Genomic DNA, 26,182 nt, shown 5'->3' with positions numbered 1-26,182 from the left:
TTGCCGGCGCTGCACTAGGCATAACATATTGTATTTTTTTCCTGAAGTGTTCCTTTAAGTAGTGGCCACTTAAATGTTGGCCACACTCACAAACTCTGTTTTACTGTGATATCTTGCGTTTTCTAATATCACTCTGTAAGGTATGGGAAATTAAAAAACACACCAAAAATAAATCTATTATATCAATATTATGGCAGAAATTTCATCTGACACAGATATTTTCCTGGATAAAAGTATGATCTATTCAGATTTACATTTGAACGTCTCATACTCTGCCCCAGAGATATACCATTTTGTAAATTCTGGAAGCAAAATATAAATTGCTTGCTTTTTGTAAATAATCAAGGTTGTTTGATTAATAGGCAAAAAATGGCTGAATTTATTTCTTGCATTTGTTAAGTGCAGGAATAAATTCAATTCAATCAATTAATTTTTCTCTATTTAAACAAAAACACCAATATTTTTTTCAAATGTTCATCAGCAAGTAGATGTTTTTGAATTTTGGTCATGAAATATACCTGGTGTAATACATTTATACCATGAATAATGAAAGCAACAAGTTTTGCATCCTTGAATTGCTTTAAATGTCACAAACACACCTTGCAGATGTTATTTTCTGAGCTGATGTCAACCATTAGTGGAAATTTTTTTTGGGGGTAAACCATGGCCTTAAACCACTAGGTCAGCAATTGTGTGAACTAAACTTTTTCAGCCTATAAAAAGGCTAGAATATGGTGACGTTATATGGACGTTACCCCCGAAATTAGTGAATGTAATATTAGCCTAGCCACAAAATAGCTGCCACCAATGTGTCTACAGAGCCGTGGTGTTTTTTTCAATGCCATCCTCTTTATTAACTATCCCAACATCTTAGGCCACAAATCTGTGGTCATGAGTTATTCCAAGTGGAAATATACATTGTATACTGTGAAACAAACTATGTTCTTTTCTTTGTTCAAGAAGATAAAAGTACCGCTAACAAAGCTTACTGGTGGCACTTGAAGCCATTTAGCCATGCAAGAAGACAAATATGAACTGAAAACAAAAAGTTGTGAGAACTCATCTTTGGTATTGCAGCTGTTGAGGTTCATGTCGGTCAATTCCTTGTTCTTTGAAAAAACTGCATAGGCACAAAATAAAGACAATCTTCAACTTTAAGAGGACTAAGTGTTAGATGAAGCAGCGAGCACATACTGTAGATTATTTTTTTTTCCGGTCGCATTTTTCCTTCCAACCCTTGTAAAACCCTATTTCAAAGATCTGCTTCCTAAGGTGTGTAAGATGTCCATCCAAACACAGTGTGTTGATACTTTTCCTGACGTGCTTCCTTTCTTTCGATGGAACAGTTTTGTTTCAGAAGAATTAGGTGCAGAAAAAAAGTTTCTTTGGTTTCGATTAAGTAGTACATAAAAAACAGTCTCAAGTGTCTTTAAAGGAATATTATAGCCTTTGGCTTTTGCTTTGGAACACAGACTCGAGTTTTCAAGGAGAGGGCCATCCACTGGTAAAATGTCAACACAAGACATTGACATTGGATTTTGTTTTGAAGAACGTTTATCAAACGGGAAGGGCTGGGTGTCCACAGAGACAACAACGAATATTTTTGGTTTTCTGTTGAGTGAACTTCCACAAAAAAAAAACCAACAACATAAAGTAGGGTTGTAAGCTATCTGGTTTTCTGAAGTAATCACAGTATGTTTAGGCTGTAAAACTTTTTGTTTTACTTTTTCTTTGGTTAGTTGTGTTTTACGTTCTTTGGTGTGTGCGGTACCTTCTTCTCCAGATAGGGTAAAAAAAAAAAAATACAAATACATGCAAGACGGTTTTTATGGCAATGAGTCGAGTACTCTAATTATGAAAAAAATTAAAAAAGTAGATGTAGATATTTTTCCCATATATCTATCCATCTCCATTAACTAGATAGACATACAAATAACTAGATACAATGTTGGAAATGGCATAAGTAAAAAAATAAAATTAAAAAATTAAAAATAAATTAAAACTATGACTGGCTATCTACTGTGCAGTTAAGGTGTCTCCTGAGTAACTATTCTATGCTGAAAAAAAAAAAAATACCTGAATCATGTACAGGAATATTTAAGATTATGGAGTAAGGAAATGAAACTATAGCCGGCGTTTATATTTTGGATCTCTATAAATGAAAGTCCTTTTGTGCTTAACACTGTACTTTTACAATTGTACTTGTGTAGTTTGAGAAAGGCTGAAAGTAATACGGATGTAGAATAGACCTTGTTAAAGAAACATTAAAACAAAAACAAGAAAAAAACAAAAAGTTTTTGGAGTTTTTGACATTGTGCTCAATTATGGCCTTTGTGTATGATGAATAGAAGAGTTGTTTTTGTAAAACCCTTGTGCTATGGATAGAGTTGGATGGAACACAATATCGTGTTTTGCTGGTTTACATGTTAAACCCGATGCCATGATCTGACGAGCATGTGACCTGTTGCAATGACTTCCGTGTTACTTGGGGTTTCCAATATATGTCAAGATGTTGACTGCTTGGAAGATGTGGAGAATTAGTTTGCTGACCCAATGAACTGTCCTCACCACCTCCATGGTTCCCAATGGCAGATGAGGGTTGCTAATCACAACACTGGGATCCCATGTGAACTTTTTGTTTTCCACTTGAGCCCAGTAGAACTTTATTTCACAAATACACAGATTGTCACCAGTGAATGGCCCCATCAATAACAACAAAAATATATTATATATATCCTTTCTTCTCTCTTTTTTTTTTGGTTTGAGTTGAGTTGTGCCCACTAAGAAGCCATTATCCCCTTCATGCTTTGGTACAAGTGCTGGAGTTTGATGAACTTCCCCCTGTACTTAAATCGTCCTGCCATTTTTCCAGACTCCGCCTCCTGGCGTTCATGAAGAAGTTACTGACTGTAGTGAGTTCCAGACCCAACTGCTGGGAAATAGTGATTTGCATTTCTTTGGACGGACGCTTGTTTTCTTTAAAAATTGCAAAAAGTGTTCTACGTTGGAGATCTGTAAAGACTAGGCGAGATTTCTTCTGGGAGCTGTTTCTGTCTTTGTTCGGTTCTTGCTCTTTGCGTTTACATGCTATGAGAATGAGAAACAAAAATGTAGTATTAATATTACAGTAATTACTGGACTGAGTAATAACTAAAACTGCATTGTAAAAACACAGATACAGAATAATAAGAACCTGAAGTAATAAGAATTTTTGGGCAAATTCTCATTCCCTTGAAGACTTACAAAAACAGTCTGGATAATGTTTTTTAAAGGTCAGAGATCCAGGTTAACTTTTAATTCCTTAAGGGGCTCTGTCACCAGATTATAAGTGCCCTGTCTCCTACATAATGTGATCGGCACTGTAACCATTTTTGAGCAAGTTATGAGCAATTTTAGATTTATGCTAACTAGTTTCTTAATGCCCAACTGGGCGTGTTTTTCCTTTTTGCCAACTGGGCGTTGTACAGAGGAGTATATGACGCTGACCAATCAGTGACCAATCAGCGTCATACACTTCTCATTGTTTCAGCCCAGCTTCCTTCACTGCACAATCACAATGTAACAATGGGCTGGAACAATGAGAAGTGTATGACGCTGATTGGTCACTGATTGGTCAGCGTCATACACTCCTCTGTACAACGCCCAGTTGGTAAAAAGGAACAACACGCCCAGTTGGTCATTAAGAAACTCATTAGCATAAATCTAAAATTGCTCATAACTTGCTAAAAAATTATCGTTTTTCAAAATAAAAACCACTGCTGTTATCTACATTACAGCGCCGATCAGATTATGTAGGAGACAGGGCACTTATAATCTGGTGACAGAGCCTCTTTAAGAACTAGAAGGATTTTGGACTATTTTTAACTTTGGCTCATATAGATGAGCACAAAATTGTAGGGCACTTTGCATATACTGCAGGACCAAATATGGAGCTGAGGTCACTGAGAATAAAAAAGTATGGAGGTGCTGTGTACATAGACTTCAATGTATCTAGCACTTCCATAGACTGTTGTGATGTATGGATGTGTGTGTTACAGCCCTGATCCCAGCGTTCTCGGAGACCATATTGAAATATTAAGTAAATTACAAAAATACCTAACATCTTGAGTTATAGAAGCACATGTTACAAACAATACAGAACTGTTTTGAGACTAGTTAGTTGAATGAGTAGTATTAAATAAATAAAAAATAATATAGAAATGTGTTGGTGCCTCCATACCACCGACTTTTACTTCTTCCCTGGGCCAAAAGTTTCCATCCTTCCACACAAAACACCATTTTTTGGCTACAAGATAATGCATGTAATAATACAAATTTACCATCAAATCAGCAAAGTGGGTTTTTGGGGATTATTTGTGTTTCAAATGTTTATTTTTGGTCACACCCCCACCCCTTCCCAGATCGGGCTGCTATGATCTTAAATCAATGTTCCCTACACCAGATAAGTAATGGAGCCAACAAACATCAGTGATGTCAAGGCGTCAGTAGTCTACATATATTTTTCTTGGATAACTCTCATCTAACTCAAACTTTGTTGCATTTGGATGTTGTCCTCCCTTTTAATTAAAAAAATACAAATGTTTTTGCTAAATGTATATTCATTGTATAGTATACACACACTCATAGACCATATAAAGTATATCAAAAGACCACAAATCACACAAACCATATCAACTGCTATTCCATTACAAAAATATTTCTATTTCTAGTACCCAATAGGGCAGGTTTTTCGCCAAAGATGATCTCTGTGAGTTCCAGTCAGTTGTGGCGGTAAACAGCTGATAATTGCTCACTCATACAGTATATGGTAACCACTAGGGACAAAACCACTAATACACCAGGAGCAAAACACTATACCACTAGGGAAAATTATTTTTGACAATACACCATCAGGTGGAGAGGACGCTTGCTCACTGGTTTAATCCTTTTGGCTCACCAGGGACTGAATACTGGCCAACAATAGGTAACAAGAGTGATTACTAGTAATGAAATAATCAAAGAGGGTTTGGTTACACATGTTTAGGGCATTTTAGAGGTCTAGCTATGGAAATTGTCTCTCTCGATGTAACTCTATTTTCAATCTTGGGCATCCCAGTATACAATTACACCTAAGGATATGCTCACATCAAGTTTTTGGTTAAAGTTCGACGTGTACATTGGGATTTCCTCCCGAAGTAGGGCTGCAACTTATGCCACTGTATAGGCATACAGTGGGATACTTCGCTAATAGGCTAGAATAGTAAGAAGAAAAAAAAAGGTATACATTGTGGTATATGTTTTTTAAATGTATATCTTTGTCTGGAATAGTTTATTCTACCATGATATTCTACACCACCGAAAAAGGTATGCCAACACATAACAGCCCAGCTTATGCCAAAAGAACACTCTTTAAATGGGGGCCCAAGGACAGGTACAAAGTATACGCCAGGAGTTTTGCCAGGGCATATGCCAAACATAGGCCAATACATGATGTGAACAGGCTTGACTGGTGAGTTAAATATATTATTTGTGGGACACAGAGTTGAATTTTTTAGTATAAGATCCTTTTATGTATCTGATATGAAGCCTTGATAGTCCTGATTAAAATCTTCTGTTTTGTGTATACAGCTTCTATATTGACCTATGTGTCTTCAAGGTTACAGACTACCAGACTACAAACAAATGTGTTGGCATCTGCTCTCTATCTGTAGGTTAGTTAGAAGAGGGGGCAGAGAGAGTAGAGCTGCACCTGACTGCAGAATCAGACTACACAGTGTTTGTAGTCTGTAACCATGGAGACACATATGCCTAATTAGGAGATGTATACGAAAAACAGTAGATTTTTTTAATCAAGCCTACTTGCAACGTTAGTTTTAAAAAAAAATTATTTTAGATGGTTTGGAGCAATAAAAAAATGACTGGAAAAGTGGACGTAGCCGTGTGTCAAGATTTACATATTTTAAATACAACACACATTGAACTAAGCATAGTGATATGGAATCCAGCTTTTAGTGCTTTGCTGAACTACACCACTTTATTTTTATCAGGCATTTCAGTAATTCAGCTGGAATATGGGGAAGGCAGAGCTTTCAGCCTCTTAAAAATGCTCTTTATGGCTGTTAGTGGATCTCTTGTGCTAGAAGTATATGTTATATAAAGCAGGCATATATATAGACCAAAGAGATCCAATGACTAATGGACTCTTTTATGTCCTTAAAAGCTAAACTTTGTAGTAAAATGAGAATCTCTAGCTGCCAACACTTAACCAAGGACAACAACATAGCAACAATCTGTGATAAAGGGCAGTAACTGCAGCATATTAAAGGACCCCCAGCCCCCCAAAAAAACAAAAAAAAAACAACAAAAAACTACAAAGAAATATGTACGCCCTTAAGTGCTCCTGTTTGTAAGGTCTTTAAAAAAGGACTTGTTATGTTTTTTTGTGTTTTTTTTAACCACATTTTTCCTCTTATTCCCCGCCTCCGCCCGATTCCAGCTGTATAATTTTTTTTATTGAACCCTGTGTCCTGCTATGGCCTCTGATCCGTTTGATGCCTAATATACTCATATTGAGTAAAGGTACAGAGAAGGGGAGACCTCATCTCTCCTCACTAGGTGTTGCCTCATGCATCCCTGTGACGGTGTCCAATCAGAACGGTTAGCCTCACGGCGATGCAGAAGACCTGCTGATCTCGCGAGATTTACTGTAGATTTTCTGCATCGCTTTGAGACTGTTCGCACAGTGTCACAGCGATGCATGAGACATGATGCATGAGCCGTTGCCTCATGCATTGCTCCCCCCCTTGTCCCACTACGGAACTCGCTGTTTGGCACCTAATATGCTAATTTTGAGTAAAGGTACAGAGAAGAGGGGACCTAAGTAGGAGAGATGAGGTCCCCTCTTCTCTGTACCTTTACTCAAAATTAGCATATTAGGTGCCAAACAGAGCGAGTTCCGTAGTGGGACAAGGGGGGAGCAATGCATGAGGCAACGCCTACTGAGGAGCGATGAGGTCTCCTCCTCTCTGTACCTTTACTTACAGTTAGCATATTAGGCACCTGAAGGAGTAAGGGCTGTAGCAGGACAAAAGGGGGGGGGGGGGTTACAGCCCTGGAATCGGGAAAAAGTGATTTAAAAAACCATGACAGGTCCTCTTTAAATATTCTATTTAACCCTTTCTGAGTTATTCTGGTCTTATACATTGGCAACAGGTGCTGGGTGACAACCGCTAACCACATCCAACATAGGGACATAGATAGGTACGTTGGGCATAGAACCACGCCATCACAGCAAATATATGTGGTTTTGCCGTGATTTTACCACAATTCTGGTTACAGGGGCTTATTTTTGCGGTAATGGTACTGTTCACTGCCACTCCCTGTGAATATATCCAGAACTTTCCATAGAATATAAATGGCATATACAAGAAGAAGAGGTGGGTAGGTTCCACTTAAAAAGGAAAGCGTGCTGCAATGTATGAGAGGCAAAAAATATATTTTTTAAAATAACCACATGATCATCAATAGTGAGCAATGACGTGAAGAAACCGTATAGATTGCATACATTGGGGGAGATTTATCAAGACTAATGCAAAAAAAAAAGTGGAGCGGTTACCCATCGCAATAATATTATATGGTTATATGGCATATTGATTATATTACGTTGGTGGCAAGTGCTCCAGTTTGGATAAATCCCTCCCATTGTGTACTCAATGCCAGTCTTTGGCACAACAGCTCCTGCCAGGCACCGACATGGGGGATACATCGCCATCTAGACCGGGCCTAACAGCTCATAGGAGACTGGATACATCACAGGTAAATTATCATTGCATATCCAGCCATTGACAAACCAAATAAGATTTGGAAAGGCCTGTGAGTCCACAGCACAATAATGCTGCAACAACGAAGTCATGTCCCATCCAAAACATAAACACCAAATACAAAAGCCTGGTAGTAGAAGAACAAGCACTTACAGGATTTCATGAAACTGGAGAATTCTGGAGCTGCGTAGTAACATCAAGTATAAATATGGAAAGAAAAGAAATAGCATTAAAAGTTGTAGTACTGTGAATATATGACATATTAATTTACATTGTGAATCAAGGCTCGTAGAAATCTGTAAAATGTGGGTGCTGCGCTATAAATAAAAGTCAATGAAAAATGGTCGATTGGTTCAATCTTGTGCCCATCTACACAGCAAAAAACTTGTACAGATGCTCTGAAGGTGGCAATAGATAAGTGTAAATAATATAATAATATCGAGATCACTATATTGTTTATTACTATATAGTGCAACATTTGAATCACAAATTGTGGGACATTTTAAGTCCCACCCCAACATAGCCACACCCCTTTTGAGTCCTGGCTCTTCAGACAGTCCCACCAAAAATAGGACTATTGGCAGGTATGGTATTGTATAGCCAAGTAGTTTCCCACAATAGACTTTAGGCCTCATGAACACTTCTGTATTTCGGATCTGTGTTGTATTAACCTGTAATACGGCACCCATACCTTGCCATAGGCCCATAGTATACCTCCACGTGCCTCCAATTTTATGCGTCTGATACTGCAATGCATGCCATACTACATAGGTATCCTCCCCTACGGAGAATATGGCGCCTCAACAGAGGGACTATATAGTAGCACGCAACATTCTGAAAGTTTGTAATATAGACATGCTGTAAGGACTCTACGTGAATCGTTCAGGATCTATGCAAGTCTTTTGCTATGTGCATGAGCCGTTACTGAGTAGGCTTAGCTGTTTCTGTATATCCCATTCACTATATGGATAGTGTGCTCAGCCCAGCAGCCGGATCCTCACTAATCAGGTTATTATGGCAGAATACATAGTCCATACGCCATAACAGTCTTTGGTGGGAAACCCCTTTTAAGAGGACCTGTCAGCTACCGCGACATGTCTGTTTTAGTAAAAACTTGTATTCCCCATGATATGACATATTTTCTTAGAACTCTGAGTAGTGCCGTTCCTCTGTTATTCCTCCTGGAATTTTATGAATAAATTCACAAATATGAGTTACAAGTTGGGGGTGTGGCCCTACACAGTCGGACACTGTCCAATCAATGCTGACAGAGTGAGATTATGAAGGGGTATGGTAACAACCAGTTGTCAATTTATTTTTACATTTCTAGGAGGAGTAACAGAGGAATGGCACAACATAGAGTTCTAAGAAAAAATGTCATATCATGGGAATACAAGTATTTACTATAACAGACATGTCAGGAGAAGGGACGGGTCCTTTTTAAAATATTACTGGAATTGCGGATTTTACACGTGTGTATTCTGCTCACAATGTCGTTCCCTAATATAATAGTTAAAGTGGAATATTTAACTGCGATAACCATTGTATTTTAGTATAAAAGGCACCAGGTAATGTCAATTTCAATGAGACTAATGGGAAGGTATCAACAAAAAAAGCCATGAGGTATATATACTTCAAAAATGCTTTATTACTAAAAAAAGGCTGGAAAATGCCCACAATATAATAGACACACATACACAAGACACAGGTAAAAATGGTAACCCAAAGAGGTAGATTTAGATATCACACACACACATCAGTGTATACATATGGAGGTAAAGTACCTGGCACAAATAAGGGGAAACGTATATGTCAAATTAGGAAATATAGAAAATATCCTGAACAATCTACATAGGACCCATGAATAGCTAGTAACAAATGAAAAAAGGAGGCATAAAAGAAATACCAAAAAACCAGGATACTGACCCATAAGTATGTGTGTGTGGTGTCAATACCACCTCACCCTCCAACGCACGTTTCGCATTAGCTGGTCCCGGAGTTTGACCTTTTTTCATTTGTGGCTAGCTATTCATGCAATATGGGTCCTATGTAGAGTGTGCAAGATATTTTCTATACTTCCACATTTGACATATCCGTTTCCCCTTATTTGTGCCAGGTACTTTACATAGTATTTTCCTCCATATGTATACACTGATGTGTGTGTGATATCGAAATCTACCTCTTTGGGTTACAATTTTTACCTGTGTCTTGTGTATGTGTGTCTTTTATATTGTGGGTGTTTTTTCCAGCCTGAATTTTGTAAGAAATAATTTTTGCATTTTTAAATATATATGCCTCATGCCTTTTTTGTTGATATCTTCCCATTAGGCCCCATGCACACGAACGTAAAAACGCCTGTAATTACGGCACGTTTTTACGAGCCCATGGACTTCTATTGGCCACGGGTACCTCCCCGTATTCTTACGGGAAGGTGCCCGTGCCGTTGAAAAATATAGAACATGTCCTATTTCAGGCTGTAATTACGGCACGGGCAGGCCCATAGAAGTCTATGGGGCTCTTGTAATTACGGGTGGCTACGTGTGTGCACCTGTAATTACGGGAGCGTTGCTAGGTGACGTCAGGGGATAGTCACTGTCCAGGGTGCTGAAAGAGTTAAACGATCGGCAGTAACTCTTTCAGCACCCTGGACAGTGACTTCCGATCACAATATAGATCAACGTGTAAAAAAAATATAAGTTCATACTTACCCAGAACTCCCTGCTTCTTCCTCCAGTCCGGCTTCCTGGGATGACGTTTCAGTCCAAGTGACGGCTGCAGCCAATCACAGGCTGCAGCAGTCACATGGACTGACGCGTCATCCAGGGAGGTCGGGCTGGATGTCGAAAGAGGGACGTGTCACCAAGACAACGGCCGGTAAGTATGAATTTCTTTTACTTTTACTACGGAAAGGGCTGCCCCTTCTCTTTATCCTGCACTGATAGAGAGAAGGGGCTGCCAATTAGTGCAGTGCAATTTTGCAGCGAAAACGTCCCCATAAATACGGGTCGAATACGTGTGACCAAGGACCCGTATTTACGCCAGTATTTACGGGAAGGAAAAAATACGTTTGTGTGCATGAGGCCTTAGTCTCATTGATGTATTTTGGGTTTCACAATAATTTGTTACTTTATGGTTCTACCAAGGGATTTTATTATTCTCTCCGACATTGTATGTTTATTTAATGTAAATTTCAGCCTGTACTATATGCTTTAGCCATGCAACTCCTGGAAGCCCATAGAAGCAAACAGTCGCGGGGACCATGCACGTTTCCCAGATATAAATCTCCAGGAATAAAAATGGTCCCATTCAGTGGCTTAATTTATTGAAATTGCAGTGTGTTCAATCTCCCTGCAGCACCACCACAGGGAAAAGTGAGCATTACACAGTGTCCATTCATATCAATGGGTTGTCTCTATAATGCAGAACAGGACAGGTCCTCCAGTGAGAGAGAGATGCTCTTTGTAGCCGTTCTCCCCCCTGGCTAAGAGATGAGGATCCTGAACAGAGGACCACCCTTTATTAGCTCAGAATTCCCTAATAGAGTATGTGAAAATGGGTTTTCGAAACTGGACAGCCCCTTTAAGTTCAATGTATAAACTGTATGTAGTAATCTTCTAAACTGAAAAACAAAGTCAAGAAAACTAATACTCGCTAGAGCAAGAATGGAAGACCTTAGATTGATGTTCCAATGTAGTTGTTTTTTAATAAAAGTAGAATTGTTCAGGATATGAACAGTATTGTAGGCTGGACAATAAGGATAGGAAAAGTATTAGCGCCACTTTGAACTTTGGTGTTGTAAAGTTTCCTGGATGTTCTAAAAACTAGAGATAAAATAGTGACCATGGGGGCAAACTTCCTCTTGAAGAACCCTACAGTCAACATCACAGCCTGAAATGGCTGATAACAGGAAAAAATAGTTTTCTCAGCTTTATAGCAAATGGTTTAGGTTTGAAAATTCTACTATATAAAGGGGAAAAAAAAGAATTCGGAGATTATATTTTAGGTAAACACAGCGATAAATGATGGTAATATTTCACTTCATTTGTCTGAAGGAAGGAGCTCAGTCATTATTTCACCAAATTGATATATGGCTGAAAGAGAACGGTTAAAGGACTTGGGAATGTTGCATCGTGTTTGCTAAAAGACGTATATATGGAAAGTCGTTAATAATTGCACGCAGCTTCCAGGAAGAACCCACCTGTGGATGGCCATTACTATTAATAAATCACTATATTCTACATTGTGGTGCAAATGCTCTCAAGGCTGCAGGGGTCTCTTTATTATATCTCTTTAAAACCTTGTGAAAGCTTAATCCTTTCAGTGCAAAGTGACCGCATCAGCATTCTAACACATGGGACGTGTACATGATGCATCCTGTTAGTGCCTTGTAGGTCACCGATCCCTTCAGTAAAAGGATTTTGCATCATTGAGTTTGTCACCCTTTCCGTATTTGTGTCATAAATTATCCATCAAAGTCAGAATGTAAATAAAGCTGATGTCTCATAATAAAAAATGGACACACCAAATAATAATAATAATAATAATACATAATAATAATAAATATAATACATAACAATAATAATAATACATATTAAAACAATAATAATATTAATAATAATAATAAATAATAACATACATAATAAAATACTAATAATAATAATAATAAATAATACTACACAAGTTCTCTGTTCATACACCAAAAACCTAAAGAAACGCACCCATCGACCCATGTCCTAAAATCCCCAAATTTCCAGTAGATCCAAATCCTGTTTAAGGCCCCATGCACACGACCGCATATTTCAACCGTAATTACGAACCCATTAATTTCTATTTGCCACAGATACCTTTCCGTATTTTTACGGATGAGTGTCCGTGCTGAAAAAATTATAGGACCTGTCCTATTCTTGTCCGTAATTACGGCATGGACTCTCCCATTGAAGCCTATGGGCGCTTCCGTAATTACAGATGGCTACGGATGTGCATCCATAAAACGTCCGTATTTACAGAAGCTTTGCTATGCAACATGTTGGTGACATTGTTTATAGCCTCCCTCTTTTTTTAAATATACGGATCAAATACAGATGCACTAAGGATCGTATTTGCGGATACCGTTTCATATATATGGATATGTTACGGATGACTACGGATCTGTATTTACGGACAGTATTTACGGATAGATGAAAATGCGGTCGTGTGCATGGGGCCTAACTATTACTCAATGATATCTGCTTCTAAGAAAGCTGGGAAACAACCAATATGGCCACTATTCCAGCTCCTACAGTCAGCCTGGTTTTCTAGACCCCTGAAATACAAATGTATACGCAGGCATACATTTGGGTTCCTGTATTCAACAGTCCAAAAAAATATTTGTGACAAGATCTATGGCAGTTGTCACCCAAAAACATCTTGACAAAAGAGGATGACTCAAAGACCTGCTAGGTTATCTGTGTAATGATTTATGCAATATTAAAACAATCACAAAACGCTATTATTATACCAGCAATACCCATATTACTATACTGTATATCAGAATTCTGCAACTATTGGCCATGGGCCCCCCTTGCTTGTGGCTCCCTAACATCTGTCATTTGCAGATACCATTGTGCCCCAATGGGACGAGAGATATCCTAACGTGGCATTAGATCAACACTGTATCACTCACTGACAGATCACTCTAGGTTATGAACCATATATAAGATCCTCTTCTTTATGGCCTGCCCTAGAGTCTATTTTCACAGCATCCGGGGCAGGCATAAGGTAATCGTATTGAGTCGCCTTGCTCCTTTTCTGTGTTCAGTGTAATGCAAAGCAAAGTGGGGAGGGGCATAATCACCCTGAGCCCTCCCCCGAGGAACAAAAGCAAGCCGTAAGCAGAAGAGAGCCTCATTTTACCTTAAAAATGGGTCTGTAAGGGCCGGTATGGAAAGCAGTGTCGGGGAGCACCACTACTAAGAGCAAAACTGAATATTTATTTACAGATATATATATTTCTTAAAATATTTTAATGTTCAATGTGAACCAATGCAACTGGGTGTGTTTGAATATGGCTTTCAAGCTAAAAAGGATGGTCCTTCATAATACTAGTGCAATAATAGCTAAACATTTTTCAATATGTTATGTTATACTATATAAAATTATATTACAATATGCTATACTATACTACACTTTATTATGTTATACCATACTATACCATATTATATTTTATGTCATTATTCTATACTTTACTATAAATTACATTATGCTATTCTATACTGTTATATATTGCAGAATGATATTCTAATCTATGCTATATTATATTACAGTTTGCTACACTATACTATGTTACATTATGCTATTCTGTACTATATTACATTATGCTATTCTATACTATATTATATTTTGTTATATTATATTATGCTATTCTATACTATATTTTATTTTTCCATGCTCTACTACATTATGTTATGCTATTTTATACTATAATATATTTTGCTATACTATACAATAATATATTACATTATGATGTTCTATACTACATTATATTTTGCTATACTATACTACATTACATTATGCTATTTTATACTATATTATATTTTGCTATACTATATTACATTATGTTATGTTATTCTATACTGAATTTTTATTATATTATATTACATTATGTTATTCTATACTATATTATATTTTGTTATACTATATTATATTACATTATGTTATTCTATACTATATTATATTTTGTTATACTATATTATATTACATTATGTTATTCTATACTATATTATATTTTGTTATACTATATTATATTACATTATGTTATTCTATACTAAGTGGAGGATACAGTAAAAAACAAACACAAAGGTTATGTTTTACACCTTTAGATATATAGACACATGTATCCAAAGAATATCACTTATATCAGTTATACGCAGAAAAAATATTTTCTAAGGACTACTTGCGTCTAATCTAGTGGGGGGGAGGCTGGATCAGTAAATGCCTGAATTCTGGAACAATCGCCAGTAAAGCATTTAGCTTGGTTACCGTAATGGGTAATTAATCAAAGCATCTTGAGTCTTTATAGACTGGAAGAGAGAGGCTTCTTTGGTTTTCATGTGAGTGATAACATAGCAATGTGCTTAGCGTGTGTACAAGAAAACACGTGATAACCCTCCCCCACCCCCCACAAGGAAAGTGTTGGGTCAGCAGGATTTTACACAATAGAGGAAGGTCCGCAGTACAGAGCCCTGTAATAGATACCGTGAGCGAAGGAAAGATGGTGTTCTGCATTTGTGATATCATTTCATTAGGGAAGCCATGTGGATTTGTATGTTGGTATGATCTGTAAAACTGGGCCTTAAAATCAATTTGATTACCTCTCTGAATTAAGTATGCATAACCAAGAGCAATTGAGATCAATATAAATCAGGTTAAGTAGTCCACTGTGTACAAAACCATTATGTAACGAGGAGCTATTTGACTGAGGATGCAAATAAACACATTGTCATGGATGGCTATGGCACATGTATTAATACAGGGCCCTGCACACTCTGATATATGTCCCCATATAACTTCAGGTTAAAATTGGCATGGTGAGTCATTCATGCCTCAAACCTCAATCAAGCCTTGTCCAGTGGCGTAACTACCGCCGTAGCAGCAGTAGCGGCTGCTACGGGGCCCGCGGCATGAGGGGGCCCGTGTCGCCCGCCGGCACGGGCCCCCACCATGGCCGGAGGCTCCGCTAGCAGCCGCTATGGCTGCTACAGCGGGATGCCACTGAACAGTACGGCAGAGCAGGGAGGTATCTCCCCGCTCTGCCATTAACTGGTTCCTGACCGCTGGCTGTATTTTTACGGCCAGCGGTCAGGGTCCTTAAAACCCGAGCCATAGACTTTTTACGGCTCGGGTTTTAACTTGCTGCCCGCGCGATCGGGCAGCTGAATGTCGGGTCTCCGGCTGTCAGTGACTGCCAGGGACCCTGAGGAGAGGATAGAAGCAGCTTTCGCTTCTTCTGTCTTCTCTGATCACTTGTACACAGCGCTGAATGCGCGCTGTGTACAGGAATAGAGACAGCAGCGGCGCTGTCTCTATTCCTCCCGGTGAGCATGTGACTGGTCACATGATCGCCGGGTGCCGTTAGTGACAGACTGCTGCTGGGTCTTACTAGACCCAGCACAGCCCTATTAGTGACAATCGTCACTATGAGAGGGCTGATTTCCCCTGTAACTGGGGCTGCTGTGCAGCTCCAGTTACAGTGGAAAAACATGGTGTAAAAGAAAGAAAAAATATATATAAAGTTCCCCAAAGGTCTTCTTTGACCTTTGAGGAACAGACCATAGTAATAAAAAAATAATAAAGTAAAGTGCAAAAAAAATAATAAATACACATAAAATACCCACCCGAAAAAAAAACGTTCCCCCCGCCAATCATTGTTGTAATGCTAGTGCTGACCCAATTACCCTAATATAGACATGTAATATATAAAAATGTACGGTAGACAATGACGATCACAAATAAAAGGTCTATTTTAGGGTAAAACTATGTTATTACCAAAAAAAAAATAGCTGAAATGTAAAAAAGCTTATTTTTTTACTGTTATTTTCAAACTTTATGAATAAAAATTCTAAAATAGCAAAAAAGGTGTGTATAAAAACGATAAAAAATGAAACCTGCATTGTCTACGGAAAAAACGTCGCAAAAATCACGTCGCTAGCCCAACAAATAAAAAAGTTCTCCCCAGGATAGGGGATACATGTGTGATCGCTGGCATTGATAGGGAGAACAGAGGACTGAAAGTCCCCCCCCCCAATGTTCTCCATCACAAACCTCGGACTTCCGGGGTCTGTGTCGGCAGCTCCGTAGAAATGAATGGAGCGCCGGTCGTGCTTGTGCGCATGCGTGACCAACGCTCCTTTCATTTTTATTGAGCTGCGCAGACGCCGGAAGTCAGAGGTTAGTCATGGAGAACTTGGGGGACGTTATCTACAGGGGGGCTGTATGGCGTTATCTACAGGGGGGCTGTATGGCGTTATCTACAGGGGGGCTGTATGGCGTTATCTACAGTGGGGCTGTATGGCGTTATCTACAGGGGGGCTGTATGGCGTTCTCTAAAGGGGGGCTGTATGGCGTTCTCTAAAGGGGGGTCTGTATGGCGTTATCTACAGTGGGGTCTGTATGGCGTTATCTACAGGGGGGCTGTATGGCGTTATCTACAGGGGGGCTGTATGGCGTTATCTACAGGGGGGGCTGTAAAAAATGCACTATCTACAAGGGGGGGTTGTGTGACACCCAGGGGAGGGGGGGCCCCAGTCAAAAGTTTGCTATGGGGCCCAGTCTTTCCTAGTTACGCCCCTGGCCTTGTCTCATATTTGCTAAAATCGGAATAAGAAATGCGATATATGATACATTCTAGACTTTCAGATAAAGCATAGGCTCAACTACTCCTACATATACAACAATTCCTGTAATGCAGCTCTGTAACTGAAGGACAATCTTCTGCTGACAGTTCAATGGGCAACCTAGGGAACTAATATATAATAGATACATATTGTGGAATTGTGAATCAATGCTATATCCAAAAAACTCTGACCTTAAAGTCTATGTCCACCTTTGAACACCGTTATACAGTTATATATTTATACATATGTTTTACATAAAAAGTCACTGTGTACATATATTATATTACTTATCTTATACTGATCCTGAGTTACGTCCTGTATTATACTCCAGAGCTGCACTCGCTATTCTGCTGGTGGAGTTGTGAAGGATGGAGTGGACAGAAGTTAATGTTTATAATAATTTTCTTTCTTTAATAAAATATAGACTATAGAGTTGTGTACATAATTGTGATGAAGCAATAGTCGGATTAGATAAGTATACGTGGCAAGATGGCCCCTGAACAGGGACTACGCACTAATAAAATAACAAGTCACTTCCTGGTATGAACGAACTATGAAGACATATCTAAAGGACCAGATAAGGGTGAACCTATCCAAGGATGACACAAGTAACAAGAGGCTTACAGTGATACGTGCTTTTATAAAAGTGTGATAACATGTACCCACCCCCAGGAGAAAGGAGATATAGAACAAATGTGTGTAATAAAGCAGTGACGCCTCTCCTGATGCTGAGTGAGGAGCTTTGTACCAGACTTTGTGTGGTGTGATTCCTTTCGTACGAACTCAGCGTATTATCCCTGCCGGTTGAGACTGATTAGTACCCGAACAGAGTCACTGTGTACATACATTACATTACATATCTTGTACTGATATTGAGTAACATCCTATATTATACTCCAGAGCTGCACTCACTATTCTGCTGATGGAGTCACTGTACATACATTACATTACTTATCCTGTACTGATCCACAGTTATAGCCTATATTATACTCTAGAGCTGCACTTACTATTCTGCTGGTGGAGTCGCTGTGTACATACATTACATTACTTATCCTGTACTGATCCTTAGTTATATCCTGTATTATACTCCAGAGCTGCACTCAGTTTTCTGCTGGTGTAGTGACTGTACTTACATTACATTACTTATCCTGTACTGATCCTGAGTTACATCCTGTATTTTACTCCAGAGCTGCACTCTATTCTGCTGGTGGAGTCACTGTACATACATTATATTACTTATCCTGTACTGATAATAAGTTTCATATACTACAGAGCTGCATTCACAATTTTTCTGTTTCCTTTTTGGAAACAGTCAACAAGATTGTTGTCAGACACCACCCAGAACAGCTGTGCTCCTCTAATGCAGAGAGCAGTTACTCCTTTAAAGCAGTAGTGGGGCACCTTTTTTCTGCCAAGGGCCATTTGGATATTTATAACGTCATTCGCGGGCCATACAAAATTATCAACTTAAAAATTAGCCTGCTATATTTAGTGAAACATTTAATTAACTCACCCCTAATGTGATGGCTGGAACTGCTTCTCTTTGGTGAGGCGTGTGATGTGAGCCGGTATTGATGATGTTGTTACTGCGTCGTCAGTCTGGAGCGCAGTGGACTGTTTGCAATGGTACGTTTTGAAAAGTACTCACAGCAGTAAGTTGTTCCGACTTACAAAAAGGGGTTTTCCCATCAGGGACATTTATGACATATCCCCAGGATATGTCATAAATGTCAGATAGATGCAGGTCGCACCTCTGGGACCCACACCTATCTCTAGACCGGGTCCCCTAAACCCCGTTCTACCTCTCCGTGTTCCGGCTGATTTCCCACCATGGAGAAGAAAACAGCGAAGCTCGCTGAGCTGCGCTGTTTCCATAACTCTCATATAAGTGAATGGCAGTTACGGAAGCAGCGTAGCACGCGAGTTACGCTGTTTCCGTAACTACTATTCAGTTCTATGGGACCTACGGAAACAGCGTAGCTCAGCAAGCTACGCTGTTTTTTTCTTCATGGTCGGAAATCACAAGCTTCAGCCACAACACAAAGAGGTAGGACGACGTTTAGGAGGCCCCGTTCTAGAGATAGATCTGGGACCCAGAGGTGGGACCGCATCTATCGGACATTTATGACATATCCTGTGGATATATCATAAATGTCCTTGATGGAAAAAGCCCCTTTAAGTCATCTGGACCTCACTTCAAGTAAGTAGGGTGGGCGGACAGAGCCAAGGAGGGAATGACACGGTGGCAGCGGAGGTCAGAGTGAGGTCGGGAGGTGCTGTGACAGGAGTGGACCAGTCCGGTCACCTGACCTCACGTCACTGACGTGATGTCAGGTGACTGGACTGTGACTGCACGGGAGTGGAGAAGTCCGGTCACCTGACCTCATGTCACTGACTCAGGTCAGGTGACCGGAATGGTCCACTCTTGAGCCGGCACAGTCCAGTCACCTGTCCTCACGTCACTGGCTCAGGTCAGGTGACCGAACTGATCCACTATTGGGCCGGCATACACGATCTCACTCAGACTGCGCTGCCGCCGCCATATTTGGCTCTATCTGCCCTTCTCCTGCTCCTAAATGTGAGTAAGTAGGGCGGACTCGCAGAAGTCAGAATGATGGCGGGCCGGACCAAATTATCCCGCAGGCTGGACGTTCCCCACCCCTGCTTTAAAGGTACATAATCAGTACAAAATCTGAACCAAGATTATTTGAAACCATCACTATAAAAAGTGAACTATCAAGATTGTGTTTTTCTTTTTATGAGTGGCCATAGACATTAGATATCCATGTGCAGATCCCAAAAAATTGTGCAGAATTCATTCACAATGTAATGTCTATGAGTACATGCAGACACTCACACAGCTTTCATAGTGTTCATAATAGCAAATCTGCAGTGCTTCAGCAAACTAGGTGATCACTGTAATACCCGGCCAGCTTTCCCAGAAACAGATATAACTAAGTAGTGGCTGAATAGAATTTTTTTTTAAAATGTCATGTGCCAGTTTGGTGGGGTTTTTTGTTTTTTTTTTGCACAATTTGCCCGAAACCGTGACAGAAAGATGCCCCAAGAGTGGTGTGGGTAAATACACCTTTAAATTAGAGATGCTGCATGAGCTTTATATCTGCAGGAATAATCTTCTCTTTTTCAGACATAAACAGTTCACCAGACCAAGACAGGAATAGGACTGCAATATCTACAAACAGATCTGCCTCAAACACAAAAAATTTGCTTTAATTGAATTGATTCCAGCGCAGGAATTACAATTAGATCACCGCCATTGTGTAAAAGTGAGGAGTAATTAAGCTAATCTGATCGCTCAATTAGAGCAATATTTAGCCGGTTGCAGAAGACGTGATGTGGGGGCCATCAGGTTATTGAGCCGAACTATTCTTGTGGGGTAAAATAAAACATGCAAACGTTTACAATATTGAACAACTGCCACACATGGGGGGGGGACTATTACATGGTCGAAAAGAGCATGTGACTATATATACAGTATCTGTCACATTTCTAGCAAAACCAGCGCAACCAGTAGAATCTGATATAGCAATAAAAATCTCTTCTTATACGAATTTCTATAGGACAGGGTTGGATCGTGCAGCTAGATATTTGCTTAACGTGCCTAACTCTTTGACCGAAGTCACTAAAGTCTACAAAATTTTGTCCATCCTTAGTCTAGCCTAATTGGGTTCACCAACAAATTCCCATCTTGAGCACGCTCATGCACGCTCTCTACAGGAAGCCAATTGCCCTGAATATATTTATGTAGTACGGGAGGCAGCGGTCGTACATAGACTTGAGGGGGGAGGGGGCCCATAGCAACAATCATAATGGTCTCTCTCTTGTAGTGTATGTTTACACCTAAACACCCCTACATCTAGAGGCAGAGCGTGTTCATTTCCATTTTCCTTTCCTTCGGAGGAGGGGAGAGTGGAATGACCATAGACTGGTGGTTCCCTCTATTGTGACGAACATTATAGGGTCTTTGGAAAGCAGGAGTTCTGTGCAGGTCTAATGGGGTAGAAAGCCAACCTAATCTAGTGAACCCCCCCCCCTTTAATAGCAGTTGCGCATATAGTATTCTTCTAAAGGAAGCCTATGCAAACATGGGAAGAACAGGTTTCATCCTAGGATTTCATTGCTCCTTGCCTGGCTATTTGTTTCAATTGCTATTTGACTCTGATTCTGACCCTGATTCTGACCTCCGCCTTGTTCCTAGATTGTGCCTTTGTCTCAACCTTTGGATTTGGCGCTTGGTTCCTGTGGTTCTACTCCTGATATCAACTCCTAGTCTGACTCCTGACTACACTTCTGTCACATCCTCCGGCTTGTTTCATCCTGTCTGCTAATCCGTTGACAACCCCCGGCCACTTTCCTGATATCCCTACAAGTTCTTCGCTACAGCGCAACTTCTACCAATTGGTGAGTATTCTGGAGACCGAGACCTGGGAATTTAAGTGGGAAAGTCCATACAGTATCTCCTTGTGTAGGTTAAGAGTGAAGAATGGCAAGTTTCCTTAGACTCCGCACCCCAGTCTTGCCAGCACAAAACCAACTGCGACTCAAAGAATTCACTTCTCTGGTGAGAAACTTCACAGTTACTGAAAATCAAATTGGCAAAAGATGCCAATTTGTCCTCATGTCAAAAGAAAAATAATCCTTCCTAAAATTTCTAGATCAATTACATATATCTAAGAATGTAATGTAATATAGATAGCTCCTAAATTTAGGTTTTACAGAAACCTGACCACATCCAGAGAGAGTTCTATAGTCTTACAGCTTTCACAGCAATGACATACTGTCTGTGATATTTGCTACATACAGTCCTATGCAAATTAGTTTATTTTTTCTTGCTAACTGCCTAGGATTTCATAGTGTATGATCACTACAGCAGCTCGACACTGTGAATGAAGCAGTTCTTTCTCCCCCTCTAACAGCGGAAGTCCCAGCACCATGTCAAGTACCAATAACCAGTTGAATTCTACTGAACCAATCAGCTACATCTACATTAGGCGGGAACTATCATAATCAACGATCTATGACAGACTAATCAGAGTCAGATGGCAGATTTTGTCTGTCGGACCCTCACTGATCCCAATAATGAGCCAGTAGGTTTTCATCTTAGAATCCCTACATTCACTATATACCAATACTAAGTTGCTGTTTAAAACCCAATTAAGCAAATAGTAGAACAGAAAAGCAAGGCAAATAAAAAATGACCAAGGTATAAGGAGAGATTTATAAAAATCCTGCGTTTTTAAAAAAATATATCTTTTATCTAATAATAGGGAAACATATTTATTCTATAAGCACTATCTGATCCCACAGCAGTGAACCTGATATGATGAATGAATACTATTGTTTTGTCATAGTGACCCACTTCCACCTCCCCCATAATTGATCATTAAACTAAAATGCTTCAGTAAATAGTCAATGATCCAAATATTGCTTTAGTCCCTCTTATGACCCCTTCCCAATTCTAATCTACTCTGTTGTGCTATGTACATACAACCAATATGACTGATGAAATTATATTTCTATGATATAATATATATATATATATATATATATATATATATATATACAGTCCAGAGTAGATGAACACAGCACTCCAATGCTATAACAAATCAGGCCATGTGCACGTTACCTGGGGGTGAATCAATTCCCCAAAATCCAATAGAGAAAGATATAGAGCGCAGTAACGGCACCAGGACTTCAAGATAGATGAAAGCAAAAGTGGATTTATTTCACCTCAACACAGCAACGTTTCGGTTCAACAGGAACCTTTCTCAAGGCTTGAGAAAGGTTCCTGTTGAACCGAAACGTTGCTGTGTTGAGGTGAAATAAATCCACTTTTGCTTTCATCTATCTTGAAGTCCTGGTGCCGTTACTGCGCTCTATATCTTTCTCTATATATATATATATATATATATATATATATATATATATATATATATATATATATATATATATACACACATTGCATATCTTGTGTGATTGTGTTCTAATATAAACGTGTACATGCTATATGTTATATAATGAAAAAAAATCTTACAAAACACAGTACAACTTTTATAGTTCCTTTACTTTCATTAATGGGGTGTCATTTTTACATAACCCATTAGGGCATTCTGAGTTAACGCAGGGGGTAACCCCTTCAAGAGTGTATCTCACTAAGTAGGAGCAGTCCAGTCTGTGCATTACTCAGGCAGTCCATTGATTTTAATGGGCTCTGTGTAATGCTTAATTTTCCCTGTGGTGGCGCTGTGGCGGAACTGAACAGATTCTTCCACAGATTAAAGCTGATCGATTAGCATCCCAGCAACAGGATCGCCTGTGAACAACTCATTGCCAATGGATCCTTCCAAAAAAAAAGGATTGTCCAAAGAGGAGGACCTCTATAAATAAAAGCTGTTAGAGTTGTTGGTACTTGATGGTAAAAAATAGTGGAATGCTTTAACAAATATAGTGCCTATGTTGTGCTTCACTCTGCATAAGCTTTGCCCATTTATTTTCTCAGCCCTGGTTTCATAAATGTTGCCTGTGTTCCATTATTAGCAGAATTACCCATAAACTCCCTAAATTTGCTGGAGATTCAAACCAGTTCATCAAACAGACTTCTATCCCAATCAATAAATTTGTGAACGAATAGTACCGGCAAAAAAAGAAAATCCTTCAGGAGCTCGATAATGTTCCAGCGAGCCAGTTCCGTTAATGACTTCATCGCCTTTCATTTGCTGCATAAATGAGCTTCAGCGCTGAGCTGAGACGGAATGAAGCCGACTATGTCACTCATTACTTCTCCTCAGCCGGTTCCCTCTAAACTAAATTAATGATGTGATAAAGTGAATGACAAATCTACATCTGCTGAGAGGGGCCGGGACTTTGGTATTTTGAATAATTTATTTCCAATCGGTCATCATGCCAACATTTATAACATATTGTATTACGGACTGGCAGAAGCAGAAAGCTTCGTACTTCCCCTGAATTATTAATGATGTATTGGACTATGAGGCCTGGCCTTGAATTGTAACCAACTTCCATCATATCTGGATCTTGCTTTGAAAAAACAAAAACATTCAAAATGAGAAAATCTAAAGAAATATATTCTTTGTTTTATATGTTTCTGGGTGAGAATAATTATGTCCGCCATTACAGAACTCAGTTGACGAAGGTTCTCAACCAGCAAACCTGCCTAGATATGCGGTGATACATTCTGGATTTATTTTTGCCATTCAGTAGCTTGAAAAAGTTTGGTGACAACCCCTTTGAGGGTTACAGTAGTCACCATACTGCCTGTCACTCAGCCTGTTTAGAAGTGTAATATTTTCCCTCCGAACAGTGTAGTCCCATATTGATAACCCCTTTCCATATGCCCTATTAGGGCACACTGACATCACAGAGGAGTCTCCCTAGTTTGGGACCCCCTCTATGGGCCAGAGTCACTAACAAGAACCAGCTCTGGCGTTCCCAGTCCGTCCATGTATTGCTTGACGACTATACATTTAATAGGTCTCGTGTAATGAGAAGCCAAATACAACTTCCTTGGGTCTTGGGAGCCGGGACCGTGTCCATGGCTATAGTGGCTCTCATATTAAAGGGGTGGTCTGTAATGAGACAACCCTTTAATTTGGACCTGACCTCAAATAAATCCATTGTTCAGCTTAGTGGGCACTGTGCTGGGAAAAGGGCAGCAGCTTGGCATGCCGTCACATATATTCAATCTCATTCTGCCTAATTAATCAGATTTTTCGGTGGAAAATCACAGACATAATAGTTTGGTCAGAATTTTTAGAATTTATTTTAGATAAAGTGCTACAATCAGAATGATTAGTAATTCTTCTAATCATGTTACAAATCACTAAGATTACAGTTCACATTACACCATGTGGTAAATTCTGGGCCGAAGCTACATTTTCTCGACCCAGGCCGGTCGTATCAGGCAAATGATCAGCTCGTCCATATAAAATAGATGTAATTATTGAATATAAACGATGAAATGACACTTGTAGTAAAATCTGAGGATCTAATATACAGACTATACAGGGGCTGTCCATGGTCCTGAAACACATAGAACTACCGGACTCCTCTGATACTGGAGATCATCTTCAGCAGACTGTTACATATAGGGAACTAATATCAGATTCAGATGTAGCAGAGCTGATTTTGTGATTGAGCCGATTTGGACTTTAGCATTTCTGCATCATGACAACTCTATGAATTAAAGGGGTATTCCGGAAACCCATTAAAAATGTAGCAAGAATAGTAACCGGGAGTAAATAGAAAATAAAAAAAATATTACGTTTATCAAAAATTCTGCAGCCATCCAAAAATTGTGCTGCAGTTCTGTACTATATGAGTACGTCACTTTATTTTTCTATTCCCTCCCACTTGCTATATTTCGGTCCCAGAATACCCCTTTAACTCAAATTGTCAAGATGTCCAGACAATGCAGTTCAAAAGGGTTAATGGCCAATATCAGCTCTTCTACTTCTGAATTATTATACTCCGATAAGATAATATAGAAGGTCTACCTGCACCCAAACCACAGATAACACATTGCGATATATTCATAGAGTGCGCCAAATGACAAATTTAGCTCTGCTACATCTATTCTTTTAGTAATAAATGGTAAATTCTGGCAGCTTTTTATATTTCTAGGTTACTTGGTTAAACATATGCATTACTATAGATATATTGTGTATTAGATACATTAGTAAAGGCTATGTATTAGATACAATATAATAATACTCCTTCAAAGGCCACAAAAGAAATAGCTGTAATGCCACAGGCTGCCCATAGGTGGAGCTGTTGACCAGCCTGCAGTAAGTGACAGGCAGTGGATTTGGAGGCTCTGTGCTTTATGAGATGTTTATACAATACTAGGCAAAGCTTGTTGTTTCCTTACATGCATCCAGGCTTTAGTGCCAGCAAAGTGCCAGTCATGTCTGCATTTAGTAATGTGTGATGTGAGCCATTCTGATTCATGCATATATTATATACTACATGGTA

The 26,182-nt window shown here is 39.3% G+C and overlaps 1 protein-coding gene across 1 annotated transcript in view; it reads right to left on the bottom strand.

Moving 5' to 3' along the window:
* Positions 1–2,243: 2,243 nt before the first annotated feature.
* The window catches only part of ONECUT2 (one cut homeobox 2), a 35,249-nt gene continuing 11,310 nt past the window's right edge, over positions 2,244–26,182 (bottom strand). Inside the window, exon 2 of the mRNA XM_075841266.1 lies at positions 2,244–3,087. Coding sequence (XP_075697381.1) covers positions 2,801–3,087 — 287 coding nt within the window. The 3' untranslated portion in view covers positions 2,244–2,800. The remainder of the gene's footprint in view (positions 3,088–26,182) is intronic.

The sequence above is a fragment of the Rhinoderma darwinii genome, chromosome 1 (genome assembly GCF_050947455.1).
Source record: "Rhinoderma darwinii isolate aRhiDar2 chromosome 1, aRhiDar2.hap1, whole genome shotgun sequence".
In the NCBI taxonomy this organism is placed as follows: domain Eukaryota; kingdom Metazoa; phylum Chordata; class Amphibia; order Anura; family Rhinodermatidae; genus Rhinoderma; species Rhinoderma darwinii.
This window is presented reverse-complemented; position numbering and strand designations above follow the sequence as displayed.